This window comes from Carcharhinus amblyrhynchos, chromosome 18, assembly GCF_965287045.1.
Source record: "Carcharhinus amblyrhynchos chromosome 18, sCarAmb.v2.hapA, whole genome shotgun sequence".
Lineage (NCBI taxonomy): Eukaryota > Metazoa > Chordata > Chondrichthyes > Carcharhiniformes > Carcharhinidae > Carcharhinus > Carcharhinus amblyrhynchos.
Genome location: NC_137341.1, coordinates 11,093,582 through 11,109,287, shown reverse-complemented (window position 1 = coordinate 11,109,287; position 15,706 = coordinate 11,093,582). Strand labels below are relative to the sequence as shown.

Genomic DNA, 15,706 nt, shown 5'->3' with positions numbered 1-15,706 from the left:
GGGCCGAATGGCCCCCTTCTGCACTGTAAGGATTCTGTGATAACTTTCTAAGTCTTTCCTTCTGGTAATGGAGGCAAAAATCCTGGGGCCATTGCGAAGAGTTGGGTGCGACCATAAGCAGCATCTGGATGCTGTAATTGAGGTGGACCAAATGGTATTCCCATTAAACCTTGTGAGTCAGAAACCAAGCAACCATTCACTGCGCATTCCTCATTCTCCAGAGCTATTCATAATCCAACAAGAATTGGGGAGGAGTTCAACACAAACATTTAAACAACCAGGAAACAATGTCAAATTGTGAATAGCACTGAACGATGGCATGGAAAGTACAGGCGATCTTTCTTTAAGCAGCAGAATCTTCCCTACCTGGCTATTTCTCAAGGCGCTGCCGTCGAAAGGAGGAATGTATGTGAAGGAGCTGTATTTAACGATCAGCGTGGTGAACAGCTTTGTTGGAGTATCTCTGCTAGCACTACCATTCTGCTTTCAACAGGTAATTACTATTCAGATTAAACCTTGATTCAAACAAGATCTGACAGTGTGATTAACTCCACTCAGGAGAGCTAGCAGCAATATCTGCTCACCTCCCTGGTCAGCAGGGAGTTTAAATTCAATTCACATCTTGACTGCAAGTTTACCTAACACATTTACTTAACACATCTTTTGTCTATTTCCGAGCTCTGCTGTTGATCCTTGCTGGTTAAATCTGGTTGTAGCAGCAATTTCAGAATTTGGATTTTGAGAGCTCACTATGCTGTATATTGTACAGATTTTCCAGAACGGCTTGAGATTTTGTCTCTTGATTCGACATACTCTCTGTCAATCTAAAGTGGACCATTTTATATACACAGAGTATTGAGGCTTTGCCACTTTCAAATGAACACTAAGCCTGACTTAAAATCTGAGAGGTTCGTGATCCGCATATAAATGTGAGAATGTGAGAGCATAGATCATCAGCAGATAAACTAGTCAATTCTCCCGGACATATTGGTAACTGACAGTTTACTCCTGACTATATTGCACAACAAGTTAATGAGAAAAGCCCTGCCTGTTGGAAACTGGTTTGGCTGGTTAATGAATTAAGACTACAACAGAATTGTTGCCCTACACAATATGCTCGATGGGCTGAATAGCTCACTTCCTAAGATGTTTGCACATCACTTACTTGCGTTTTGAAGGTTCCGTACTTGGCTCAATAACCTTCCTTCCTCTGAACCAGTAAATTATTGGCTTCAGTTCCCCCAGCCTGCCTGTTTTCTAGACTGACGCTGCAGTGCTGAAGGGGTGCTGCACTATCAGAAATCTCACAATGCCAGGTTAAAGTCCAACAGGTTTATTTGGAATCAGGAGCTTTCGGAGTGCTGCTTCTTCAAGGTGTTGTGAGACTCCTTACTGTGCCCACTCCCCCCGTCCAACGCCGGCATCTCCACCTTTTAGTAAATGCTGTGTATCAGATGAAGTATCACTCAGTCAGTTAGGGTCAAACTCACTGTTCACTCCTGCCCCAGATATGGTGTCCTCACCAAATGTATTCCGATAGTCAAGTCATTTATATTAAAATTAAGGCTAACAACATGACGCTACTTTGAATAAGTATGGTGCTGTGGACCAAAAAAAACATCATTTGCGTCGCCAACAAATGGAGTTTGTTTGGTGCATGCAAATTTGACCTGCGCAATAGCAGCATTCAGATAAGTTTTGCTGGTGTTGACTGAGGGATCATGCTTGGATAAGGTATCTTTCCTGCTTTCCTTCAAAGTGTACCGTGGGATCATTTTCATCCACCTGAGAGAATAAACAAGGCCTTGGTTTTGTAAGATTAGCCAAATGCAGGAATGCATTGACAAACTTGCGGAATAGGCATCTAATTGCCCATTATAGATAAGTGTGAGGTAGTATTCACAATTCCAATTTCCCCCTGCACCTAATGATGCACTAAAGCAGTGTTTCATCTGTTTCCATTGCTGGCTATTTCTGGAATAGAGCATTAGCCTGTTGCCAGTGAGGTAGTATATTTCTGGTTAATATTAAAGGACATAAAAAACAGATAATTAAGGTTAATTTCTAGGGACACAATCTAAAAGCTGATACATTTTGTTAATTTGTATGGAACTATACTTAGATCACACTTAATACAACAAACAATTCTAATTTCCATATTAGAAAAGAATACAGAGGCACTGCTGAAGGTGAAACAAAAGTTATTTGATTTGATTTGATTATTGTCACATGTATTAACATACAGTGAAAAGTATTGCTACTTGCATTCTACACAGACAATGCATATCATACATAGAGAAGGAAAGGAGAGAGTGCAGAATGTAGTGTTACAGCCATAGCCAGGGTTAGAGGAAGATCAACTTAATGTGAGGTAGTTCCATTCAAAAGTCTGATGACAACAGGGAAGAAACTGTTTTTGGATCGGTTGTACGTGGCCTCAGACTTTTGTATCTTTGTCCTGACGGAAGAAGGTGGGAGAGAGAATGTCCGGGCTTCATAGGGTCCTTAATTATGCTGGCTGCTTTTCCAAGTCAGCGGGAAGTGTAAACAGAGTCAATGGATGGGAGGCTGCTTTGCGTGATGGATTGGGCTTTGTTCACAACTCTTTGCAGTTCCTCGTGATGTTGGGCAGAGCAGGAGCCATACCAAGCTGTGATACAACCAGAAAGAATGCTTTCAATGGTGTAAATGTAAAAGTTGGTGAGAGTTGTAGCTGACATGCCAAATTTCTTAGTCTTCTGAGAAAGTAGAGGCATTGGCGGGTTTTCTTAACCGTAGCGTTGGCATGGGGGAGACCAGGATCGGTTGTTGGTGATCTGGACATCTAAAAACTTGAAACTGTCGACCATTCTATTTCGTCCCGTTGATATAAACAGAGGCGTGTTCTCCACTACGCTTCCTGAAGTCAATAACAATCTCCTTCATTTTATTGACATTGAGGGCGCCGGCTTGTTGGGCCGAAGGGCCTGTTTCCCGTGCTGTGTTGTTCTTTGTTCTTTGTATCATTGTCGCCGCACCAGTTCACCAGATTCTCCATCTCATTCTTGTACTCTGTCTCGTCATTGTTTGAGATCCAACCCACAACAGTGGTATCACCAGCAACTTGAAAATCGAGTTGGAGGGGAATTTGACCGCATAGTCATAGGTGTATAAGGAGTGTAGTAGGGGGCTGAGAGCACGGCCTTGTGGGGCCCCGGTGTTGAGGATGAGGTGAGGAGGTGTCAGATTATATCAGAACTGAGGCATTGTACCTGTCAGGAAAAATTGAACAGGTTGGGTCGCTTTTCTAGAAAAGAAAAGGCTGATAGAGGGCCTTTAAGATTATGAAAGGGTTTGATTGGTGGTTGTGGAGATGATGTTTCCACTTTGCAGGTGAGACCAGAACTGGGCACTATGAATATAAATTAGTCATTAAAAAAACTATTTAGAAATTCAGGCTTTTGCCTAGAGAATGGTGAGAATTCAGAACTCACTGCCAAAGCAAGTCTTTAAGGAGTATAGATAGCATTTAATGAGAAGCAGCACTGGAGAGAGAAAGGGACAAGAGGATATAGATGAAGTGGTGTGCACGGAGGTTTGTGTGGAATGTAAGCACTGGCATAAACCATTTGGGCCGAAGAGCCAGTTTCTGTTTAGAAGCTCTGCAGTCCCATGCAGCTGTTTGAAAGTGGAAAGGATAGCGGGAGGGCATTGAAAGTACAGTTTAAAGAGGTAGGTTTTAAGCAAACCTTTGGAGGTGGAGAGGCAGAGAGGCATAAATGGCTATGGATGAAAGGTCAAAGGAGCAATGATATCTAGTGGCTGGAGGGAACAGGAAAGGGTGTTTCCCAGTCTGCTGTCATTAAGGTGTGAGCAAATCATGCAATTCTATCCTCAAAGGGACCTTATGGGCTCAGAGTTATGTCATTGTAAAAAAAAAATGGCACTTTGCCCATAACCTGCCCTTTATGTTTAAAGCCTTGCTTAATTTGCTCTTGCCTCCAGTAAGTCATGCCAGAAAGATATTTTTGAGTTTAAAGGGTGCTACACTAACAGGGCACACTGTGAGATACCCTGCACCTGAAACAGCTCGTCCAAATCCATATCTAAGAACTGGGACATACTGACCTCTGCTAGGTTATCCGACACTCGCAATTGACACACTTTCAGGATTTGTACACAATTTTAAAAGGTAGGTTTTAGATAGAAACAGAAGAAGGCCCTTCTTGGACAGTGAGGCAGAGAGAAGATGGATTTTTAAATGAGCAAAGTGTTATTTTTAACAGCATTGAAATTTGTCCCCTCTCACTAATGTGGAAAGGAAATGGTCTTAGACCTTCCCCTTTCATATTTTCCATGGCACATTATATCCAAAGAAAGTGTTTTCGGGACATAACCATGTGAAGTCATGAGTATAGCAATGTTATGGCAACAAACAAAAATTTTGTGAAGCCAAATAAACATTTTGGAAGATCAATGCAGACAGAGTTTCACACACACTAATGAAAGAAGACTAGTATCTCTTACCATTCAGACATTTTGCAACTAAACCAAGGAGCTCAAGAAACTAAAGTGAAAGGCCAATTCAGGGAACTTGTTATTCAATGGTGTTACCATCACTGAATTCCCCACTGTCAACATCCTTAGGGTTACCACTGACCAGCAACTCAACTGGACTCACCATAAACACAACAGCTACAAGAGCAGGCCAGAGACTAGAAATACTGTGGCAATTAACTCACCTCCTGACTCCCCAAAGCCTATCTACAATCTACAAGGCAGAAATCAGGAGTGTGATGGAATACTCTCCACTTGCCTGGATGGGTGCAGCTCCAACAACACCCAAGAAGCCTGATATTATCCAGGACAAAACAGCCCGCTTGATTGGCACCACATCTATGAACATTCAATCCCTCTACCCACGGATGCTCAGTGGAGCAGTGTGTACTCTCTACAAGATGCGCTGCAGCAATTCACCAAAGATCCTTGGACAGAACCCTCCACACCCACGATCACTTGCATTTAGAAGGACAAGGGCAGCAGATAAACGGGAACATCAGCACTGCAAGTTCCACTCCAAGCCGCTCATCATCCTGACTTGGAAATGTATCGCTGTTCCTTCGCAATCACTGGGTCAAAATCCTGGAATTCCCCCTCCCTAAACACATTGTGGGTTGACCCACAGAGCACGGACTGCAGTGATTCAAGAAGGCAGCTCACCACCACCTTCTTAAGGGCAACTAGGGATGGGCAATAAATGCTGACCAGTCAGCAATGCCCATGTCCCACAAATGAATAAAGAAAAAGTCACCGTGAGGATTTATTTAGCGTGTGGATGCATGTAATTTGCCAACTGCATGAACAAGGCCATTCACTTATATAGCATTCCTCATAAAAAGAGGCAAAGGTACATTACTGAACAAGTGGAAAGGATATAAGGAGGGGAGTGAAGGTACAGTTAAAGAGGTAGGTTTTAAGCAGGCCATTGGAGGGAGAAAGACAATGGGGCATAAATGGTACAACAAAAAGATTGGAGGAGTAACGTTGTCTCGTGGATGAAAAACCTGCCTTCGGTAAAATAGTAGAAGGAACAGGAAAGGGGCAGTAATCCAGCACTGAAGGGGGCAAAGGGTTCAGGTTGCTCCAGCAAGAATATAGAAACATAGGAACTAGAAGAAGAATAGGCCATTCGGCCCTTTGAGCCTGCTCTGCCTTTCACCTTGATCATGGCTGATCATTGAATTCAATGCCCTGATTCCCCCTTCCTCCCATATCCCTTGATCCCTTTAGCACGGTTGCACAGTGGTTAGCACTGCTGCTTCGCAGCTGCAGGGACCTGGGTTCGATTCCTGGCTCAGGTCACTGTCTGTGTGGAGTTTGCACATTCTCCCCGTGCCTACGTGGGTTTCCTCCAGGTGCTCCAGTTTCCTCCCACAGTCCAAAGATTACGTTGATTGGGTGGGATTGTGGTCAGTGCAGACCTGATGGGCTGAAGGGCCTCTTTCTGCACTGTAGGGTTCTATGATTCACCAAGAATTATATCGAATTGCCTCTTGATAGAAACATAGAATATGATCAAAGAAAGGAGGACTTCTAGATATTGCTGGTGTGTTCTGTATTCTGTGATGAAATTCTGATGTATTCTGTGATTCCTATCTTTTTATAAACTGCCCATTGCGATCCAGATTCAACACAGACTCCACTCCCAAGAACCATCCTACATTCTTTATGAACTGAAAATTGACCAAATGTGCAAAGCACACACTTTTTAAAAATTCTCTTGAATGAAATGAGACATCCATAAGAACAAGCTTCAGAAATTCAGTGTGGATGGTGATACAATGGTTAGCACTGTCGCCTCACAATGCGAGAGGCCCATGTTCGATTCCAGCCTTGGCTGACTGTATGCCTTGACTGACTGCCCGCCCTCCCTGTGTCTGCGTGGGTTTCCTCCCACAGTCCAAAGATGAGCAGGTTCGGTCGATTGATCTTGCCAAATTGCCTCTTAGTGTCCCAAGATGTGTAGGTTAGGAGGATTAGGGGGGTAAATATGTGGGGTTACAGGGATACGGCCTGGGTGGGATGGTCTGTTGGAAAATCAGTGGAGACTTGATGGGCATCTTCTGCACTACAGGGATTCTATGTACTGATTCTAAATGTGCTCCATATATGATGTTGAGAAAGGTGGCAGTGACACCAGCTGGAAACTCCTCCAACTCCAAGAGTGCATTTCACTGTCAGAAAAAGTTCAATGACCTTACGAAAGCAGGCAAGGTAACACATTGATACATGTTGTTTTTTCCAGTGGGTGGGGTGAACACCAACATACTCTAAATGAATAACTGCACATGCCACATTCATACTTCATTGTGCTTGAGAGGGTCAATGCTCACTACAAACTCTGTACTCTTGCCAATGCCTCCAGCCTCCAACCCTGTCAAAGTTTCAGGCTAACACAGTAAGAAGTCTCACAACACCAGGCTAGCCTTGGAGGAGCAGAGTATTTCAGAGCAGCTCCAACACTGGAACAAAATATAGAGACAGAGTGGAGCGAGGCCATCGAGGGATTTCTCATTCACAGCAAGGGTTTTATATTTGACATATTAGGGAATTAAGATTTGTGGATGAAACAAACTCAGTGCAGAACAGGATTCAAGCAGCAGGAGGTTTGGATAAGTTGATGGAGGATGGGAAGCAAAGAGGAAAGCTTTTGGGTAGACAAGCCTGCTGGTTACAATAACGTGGCTAAGTTAGTAGTAAAGCTGAAAGTGGGGCAGAGGTGGAGTTAAATGGACAATGACTGTTGGTGATGGATGTGGGATATAAATCTTAGGGAGGCATTTTATCATTGGGTTCTGTTTCTATTGATGGGACAGTAGGCATGTGCCATTTCCACTCTCTTGCTTTTTCCCGCACATGGCTACAATTGAAATGTGAAGTGCTGGCGGCGTGCACGGGGCAAGCTCGCTATTCTGAGGAGGGTGAAGCCTTTCACTAATGGAACCTACTGTCAGCTGACAATGCAGCTAAAGACAGCCTATAAAAGAGCATCTGTATCACAGCCACAACTTACCTGTCCAACTTCAATCCCATTAACACAAAACTTCTCAAGAGCTCAAAGGGTGTTTTTTCAAATTTAAAATTCACTCATAAGTAAGTCACAATACCTCAGTTTTACTTTACTCATGTGTACATCATCTAACTTAATCAGAGAGCTAAATACACTGGCGCATGCCAAAGTTACCACATAATTGATGGTTAGAAGGGCGTTAAGGGCATTTCCTCACTTGAGGAGGCAGCAATGTTGTGTTTTTTGGCTCACTCTTTATTGATTGTTCATCTTAGTGTCCAGTGTTGTACTCACCACTCTGTGGGACATGGCTGCGCTTGTAAGCTCAGCTGGCCTTCTCTTCCAAGCATCGTAAAGGACATTGTCTGAGCTCAGTCTGTTGTATGTTCTGTAATAATTCTGCCAGAGGCCACCCTGAGATACATTTTGACACTGCTGATACTGCCCTTTATAGATAGTTCCCACCCCACTCCCCCTTCCCCTTTTATGCTACAGAGTTGATCAAGGAAATCCACGGGCCTCAGACCCAACTGCACACAGCCAACTGGTGTGGGCCACCTGTAAACAAACATGAACCCGATCTGGCGGGGTTCTTATGCGTCGCTGACTTTCTCTGGAGCGTGGCATGTATTCAAAAAAAGATTTGATGCCGATGAGTATTCGCGGCACGGAAATGGATTAGAAAGGCGAACCCAACCCCTTGACACATTAGACCCGGCATGTCACCCTGCTGATTAACATCAACCCACTATCAGCAACTCCAAATCTCGCATCTCGCCAAATTGGTTACTTACCCGGCACACCACCTTCCTCATTCTCGCCGGTTCCATAACATTCCCCCCTTCAGTTCAGGATTCAGACTTGGAATGACAGAGGCGCTGTGTTTGTTGGGGGGGGGGTTACAGATATCTTTATTCACGAGAGGTTTTCATGGGAATAATATTGAGGCACAGCCACTGCACGGGATTAACTTCACTGAGTCACTCTGGAAATTTCACCAGTCTAACTCGTCCTGCCGCACGACCAGAAGATATTTGTCCTGCTTCACCTCCCGGGGTCTTCGCTGCTGTCGGACCCGATGAAGGATTCCCAGAGTTGGGGAGGCATTTTCTGAAAAAAGGTAGTTCGCCGGTTTCGAAAACCGGTTGAGGCAGCTGAGGCGACTGGTGAGGCAAAGCCAGCCCTGGGGTGAACACCTGCCCAGGTGTGGACTGGCTCAGGCTGCTCCTCCCCCTGTTGTCACCCTAGGCAAAAGACCAGAGGTCAAAGTTCATACTGCAAGTGAGCAGTCGGCTGAACTGAGGTCAGTCGGAAGGCAGTCAGCAACCCTACTGTGACAGGCAGTGATTTGCTAATGTTTCATGGCCTCTCTCATGGGGTGTTTGGAGGCACTTGGTTAGGCCGTCTGGAGGTTTGCCTCTCCTACCTTCACCAAGATTAAGGCCCTTAGTGGATAATTAATGGTCGCTGAAGGGTCTCTGTTGGGATTAATCCAGTGACGGGCAGACCAGTCGACATGAGGTGTGCATAACAGGTAAAATTGCGGCCAACTTGTCACCTCCACGGGAGTGAGGGTTGCCTCGATCCCTTGCTGCCGCCCCTCCTGCACCCCTCTCTCCATGACCCCCAACCTGTGAAAGCCCTCTCACCATTACATCGGTCCTGGGCCTCCTGTGGGTCTCATTCCAGCAACAGTGCCTGCCTTACAAATGGCACTGCCATTCAAAAATGCTGCTGGTCTCTGATTGGTAGATGGGACTTTTACCCTCAGGGTCCTTGATCCCAGGAGAGGCCCGCCACAGGCTACCTGAGTGACACTTATTTCCACTGGGCCTTTCTGGAGGAGGATACATGGGTTCCTCGCCAGTTCTCTCCAGCCCGCAGACAAGCACAATGATGCCTCCATAAAACCCAGCCCATGATTATGCAAGAAGTTGCATTAATGTAGCACCTATCACAACCTCAGGACATCCCAAAGCACTTTTTAAATAATGAACTACTTTTGAAATGTAGCCACTGTAGTAATGTAGGAAATTGTTACAAATAGGAAGTTTATCAGATTGTTATGTTTTTAATTCAGGGTAGAATGGAAGAATGAAAGGGTCACATTCATTGAATTTCGTAGTCATAGAGCTTTACAGCACTGAAAGGGGCCCTTCGATCCATCGTGACTGTGCAGGCCAGCACAAAGCATCAGCCTTGGGTCACTTTCTGTGTGGAGTTTGCACATTCTCCCCATGTCTGCATGGGTTTTCTCCGGGTGCTCTGGTTTCCTCCCACACTCCAAACATGTGTGGATTAAGTTGATTGGCTGTTCTAAATTGACCCTAGTATCAGAGGATTAGCACAGTAAATATATAGGAATAGGACTTGGATGGGATTGTGTCTGACTCGATGGGCCAAAAGGCCTCCTTTTGCACTGTAGGGATCCGATGATTCTATGAAACTCTAATCAGCAAATTGCAGTACTGTTAATAAAAAGGTCTTGAGAGACTGAGGTATAATAGTTTAACCATGTGGTCTTCACCTTGAGCCTGTTCTAACAAAATCTGCTCATGCTAGGATTTTTACACGTCTTCCTTTCCAAATAGAATAATGGCCATGGGTGATTGCAATTTGATCTCCACATCATTTATTATCAATATATCCTCTGTTCATTTAACCCAGACCATTCCTGTTTCATGCAATAGAGTTTGCGTAAGGGCATCTACTATCATTAAAAGACATTCCTGTTGCCCCTAGTCAGACTTGACCTATGGATCACCAATAATCAGGTTTCTTAACTTGTTACGAGCACTCAATGCTTTTCCCATCACACACAGAAGGCCAAAGTATCACTAACTATATTAGTGAAGTCACCATTAACCTCTGACCGATAGTGCCTGAGTCAAACTGAAGCCAGTGAATGTACAATGACAGAATCCCAGCAAGAAGGGCTCCTCTTCAGGAGAGGACAAGGAAGGGGAGAAGACTTAAATAAAGAAATACTATAGAAACAAAAGCAGTAAATATTGCAGGACGAAACAAGGCAAAGAAACAAAAGTATATTTTGTAAACTTTATTTTTATTTACATTTTTAATCTTATTAGAATTATGTATTTTTTACACTTTTAAGGAATACTATATGAATATAAATAATTATATTATAATTATTATAATTATAATATAAATAATGAGGTAAGAATGAGCAAAGACTGGCAAAGCCTTTTAAATTCACTTCTATGAACTGAATGCCATTGGCTAGGCCATCAATTATTACCCATCCTTAATTGTCCTTGAGAAGGTGGTGGTGAGCTCCCTTCTTGAACTGCTGCAACTCCTGAGGTGTAGGTACACCCACAGTGCAGTAAGGGAGGGAGTTCCAGGATTTTGACTGAACAACAATGAATGAATCGTAATATAGGTTCAAATCAGGATGGTGTGTGGCTTGGAAGGGAACTTGCAGGTGGTGGTGTTCCCAGGTATCTGCTGTCTGTGTTCTTCTAGAGTAGAGGTTGTGGGTTTGGAAGGTGCTGTCTAAGGAGCCTTGGTGAGTTCCTGCAATGCATCTTGTAGATAGTACACACTTCTGCTACTGTGTGTTTCTGGTGAAGGGAGTGAAGGGTGCGATCAAGTGGGCTGTTTGTTCTGGATGGTGTCAAGCTTCTTGAGTGTTGTTGGAATTACACCCATTCAGGCAAGTGGGGAGTATTCCATCGCATTCCTGGCTTGTGCCTTGTAGATGGTGGACAGGCTTTGGGGAGCCAGGAAGTAAGTTACTCACTACAGAATTCCCAAAGTCTGACCTGCTCTTGTAGCCACAGTATTTATATGGCTGGCCTAGTTAAGTTTCCGGTCAACAGTGATGTGATGTGGAGAGGCATGCATTGGACTGGGATAAACACAGTAAGAAGTCTCACACCACCAGCTTAAAGTCCAACTTTGGTATTTGGCAGTGGCATCCACTAGTTTTCGGAGCACTGCTCCTTCGTCAGGTAAGTGGAAGTTCTGTTCACAAACAGGGCATATAAAGACACATGGTGATACACCAGGATGTCGATGGTGGGGGATTCAGTGATGGCAGTGCCATTGAATGTCAATGGGAGATAGTAAGATTCTCTATTATTGGATATGGTCATTGCCTGGCACTTGTGTGCTGTGAGTGCCACTTTCTACTTATCAATTCAGGTCTGTATGTTGTCCAGGCCTTGCTGAATGCAGGCATACACTGCCTTAGTACTCAAGAAATCACTGCACAACCAGCAAACATCCCGACTTCTGGCCTATGATGGAAGAAAGGTGATTGATGAAGCAGTTGGAGATAGTTAGGTCTAGGACACTACCCTGAGGAACTCCTGCAGTGATGTCCTGACGATGAGATGATTGAGCTCCAGTCACCACAACCATGCTCCTTCATGCTAAGTATGACTCCAACTAAATAGAAACTTGACAAAACAACCTATTGGCCAAAACCAAGGTCAATGACTGACTGCACTGAGGGGAGCATGGATTGGTGGGAGGGGTGTGGGGAGATGGAATTGGAAGGGTTAGGTTTTCAGATCACAAGAGGCAATTCACACATTGCTGAAAGTCAAAATCAAAGCTTCTCTCAGTGCCGTTACAGTGCTGTTAGTCATCGCATAGGGGGTTACATTCTTATCTCTGAGTCAGAATGTTGTGAATCCCAAGCCGACCATCCGCATTAATCTGATTGGATACTCTGGTGCAGTATTCCGGGAGTTCTGCCCTGTTGCAGGTACGGAGGACATTAATTTGAAGCCCTGTCTGTCCTCACAGGTGGGTGCGGGAGATCCAGTGGTGGCATTCTGAAGAATAGCAGAGATGTCCCTGGTGTGCCAGTCAATATTCATCATCAATTAATTGTCATCGAAAATCCGGATCATCTCCTCATTATCACATTGCTCCAGGGATCCTGCATTGTTTCCTAAATTCCAATAGTGGCTTGAGTTCAAAAATTACCTAAGTGAATATAAAAGCATCTTGGGGATACCCCTGTGTATAGAAACCTCATTATAAAGTTAGAGTATTAAGTTTATTTATTAGTGTCACAAGAAGGCTTACATTAACACTGCAATGAAGCTATTGTGAAAATCCCCTAGTCGCCACACTCCTGCGTCTGTTTGGGTACACGGACGGAGAATTTAGCATGGCCAATGTACCTAACCAGTACGTCTTTCAGACAGTGGGAGGAAACCAGAGCACCCAGAGGAAACCCATGCAGACACAAGGAGCATGTGCAAACTCCGCCCAGACAGTGACCCAAGTCGGGAGTCGAACCCGGTCCCTGGCGCTGTGAGGCAGCAGTGCTAACCACTGTGCACCGTGCTGTCCAGTATGGGCTGGATTTCTCAGGTCCCTCTCTCCTGGTGGATGCAGTGGGCCATTTAAATTGCCGTTTACTTTGATGCGTTTATCAAATCCTGTCCCATGTGTTCTTGTCAAATCCCCACGTTTCATCAACACCGGTTAAAAAACAGGCCCTGGAGGAGCTTGAGAGGCCATGAGTCAGCAACCAATGAGTGATGGTGACACAAGCAGGTATCTTTCCATCATGCTCTGGAAGAGAGGGTGGGAAAGGTGCTATAAAAATGCAGTTCTTTCTCTGGTCAGCATTCATTTTTAGTTTTCATGAAAGCCAGGTTGAGAACACAGGTTCTCCAGGCAGCTGTGTGTAATAATAACAAAGGTTTAATGCTCTTCTGCTCTTTCTATTTGTTTACAGTGCGGTGTGATCCTGGGATCTCTCTTGCTGAGTTGCTGCTCCTGGTTGGCTTACAGCTCCAGTCTGATGCTGCTTGAGGCAGCCATAGCCACGAAACGCAAAACATACTTTGGTCTCGGTAAGTCGTCAACGCGGTAAGTAAGTACTCGGTAAGTAAGACAGTGCTTTGAGCAGAGGTTATGATAAATAGCCCAAAGATGTTAGTGCTGTAGTTTATGTGCAGTCAACCATTTGAAATGAACTCCATCATGGTGCACTAACTGCTCTGTCCTGTAACAGCTTTATCTTTCATTGATTCGAACCTAGGCAACACAGTTTGAATATTTAACATTAGGTTCTGCAATGCCTCATAGACTGCAGCTGCCAGAGGGTTTGAGAGACACAGTGGTTAGTTGGGACAGCAATCCCTATCTTCCCTTCCTCCACCACCCCCATTTTAACCACTAGTGTAAGTGGTTTGCTACTGTTCCTCTCACTTACAAAATTGTGATAGACTAATGTGGCACAGATGGAGGCCATTCAGCCCATCTTTGAAAAAACTATCCACTGCCCTGTCCTTTCTCCAGAGCCATGCATTGAAATAAACAAGTCACCATCTTTAAAAATGGAACAGCACTCAGAGCTGTCCTCCCCTGAGCAACCATGGATAACAAATCTACTTTACCAGATTCAATTTGATTCAAAGGCCAGACCTGGCGCAGAATTGGGGCCTTTGGTTAAAAAAAAGAGATTTTCAAGATATGTGATAGCTTCGGGATTAGATGAGAAGACAGGGGCTGAACAGGTGAATACACCACTCTATTTAGTAGGGCTGATAGCCGATAACATCATTGTAAGGCAAGGAGAAAATAGAATCCCTACAATGCAGAAGGAGGCTATTTGGCCCATTGAATCTGCACCGAGTGTTCGACAGAGCATCTTACCTAGGCCCTAGCCCCATAACCCCATGTATTTACCCCACTAATCCCCCTAAACGACACATCTAGGGACAATTTAGAATGGCCTATCCACGTAATTTGCACATCTTGTGATTGTGGGAGGAAACCAGAGCACCCAGAGGAAACCCATGCAGACACGGGGAGAATGTGCAAACTCCACACAGTCACCCAAGGCCAGAATAGAACTTGGCTCCCTGGTGCTGTGAGGCAGCAGTGTTAACAGCTGTGTTACCATGCTACCCAATCTTTAGATAAATTTGAAGAGGCTCATGAAATGACATGAAATGTCTTTAGCAAACAGGGTCAAGGAGAATCCTTTTTAGGCTTTTTTATGCATATATTAGGAGCAAGAGCGTAGCAAGAGAAAGCGTAGACCCACTCAAGGACAATGGAGGGAAGTTATGCGTTGAGCCACAGGAAGTGGATGAGATCCCTAATGAGTACTTTGTATCAGTATTTGCAAAGTAGAAGGACATGATGGATGTTGAGATCAGGGATACGTATGTTAACGCTCTAGGGAATGTCAATATATTGAAGGAGAAAGTATTGAGTATCCTAAATTGCATTAAGATAGACAAGTCCCTGGGGCCGGATGGGATCTATCCCTGGTTACTGCAGGAGGCAAGGGGAGAAATAGCTGGAGACTTAACAAATATCTTCACATCCTCTTTGATGACAGATGAGGTTCCAGAGGATTGGAGAATAGCCAATGTTGTTCCCTTGTTTAAGAAAGGAAGCAGGGATAATCCAGGAAATTATAGGCCAGTGAGCCTGACATCAGTGGTGGGGAAGGTTTTGGAGAAGATACTGAGGGACAGGTTGTATGCACTTCGGAGGAAAATGGATTAGTTAGTGACAGGCAGCATGGTCTTGTAGGAGAAAGATCATATCTCACCAGTTTTTTTGAAGAGGTGACAAAGATAATTGGAAGGGCTGTGGATTGAGTTTATATGGACTTTAGTAAGGCGTTTGATAAGATCCCACATGGCAGACTGGTACAAAAATTAAAATCACATGGGATTTAGGGTGGCTGGCCAGATGGATACAGAACTGGCTTGGTTATAGAAGGCACAGAATAGCAGTGGAAGGATGTTTTTCAGAAGGGAGATCTATAGTGTTCCACAGGGATTAGTGCTGGGACCTCTGTTGTTTTTAGTGTATATAAATGATCTGGAGGAAAATGGGGGTGTTCTGATTAGTAAATTTGTGGATGACACAAAGGTTGGTGGAGTTGCTGATGGTGCCAGGAATTGTCAGAGGATACAACAGGTATAGATAGATTGGAGACTTGGGCACAGAAATGGCAGATGGAGTTTAATCCATTCAAATGCGAAGTGATGCATTTTGGAGGATCAAATTTAGATGTAAATTATACTGTAAATGGCAGAACCCTTAGGAACATTAACATGCAGAGGGAACTGGGCGTGCAGATCCACAGTTCGCTAAAAGTGGCAACACAGTTGGCCAAGATAATTAAGAAAGCATATGACATGCTTA

At 44.3% G+C, this 15,706-nt stretch overlaps 1 protein-coding gene across 1 annotated transcript in view; it reads left to right on the top strand.

Moving 5' to 3' along the window:
- The first annotated feature begins 327 nt into the window (after window positions 1–327).
- Window positions 328–15,706, top strand: part of LOC145354840 (putative sodium-coupled neutral amino acid transporter 10) — a 44,534-nt gene continuing 29,155 nt past the window's right edge. Inside the window, exons 1-2 of the mRNA XM_080206364.1 lie at window positions 328–493; window positions 13,272–13,389. Coding sequence (XP_080062490.1) covers window positions 404–493; window positions 13,272–13,389 — 208 coding nt within the window. The 5' untranslated portion in view covers window positions 328–403. The remainder of the gene's footprint in view (window positions 494–13,271; window positions 13,390–15,706) is intronic.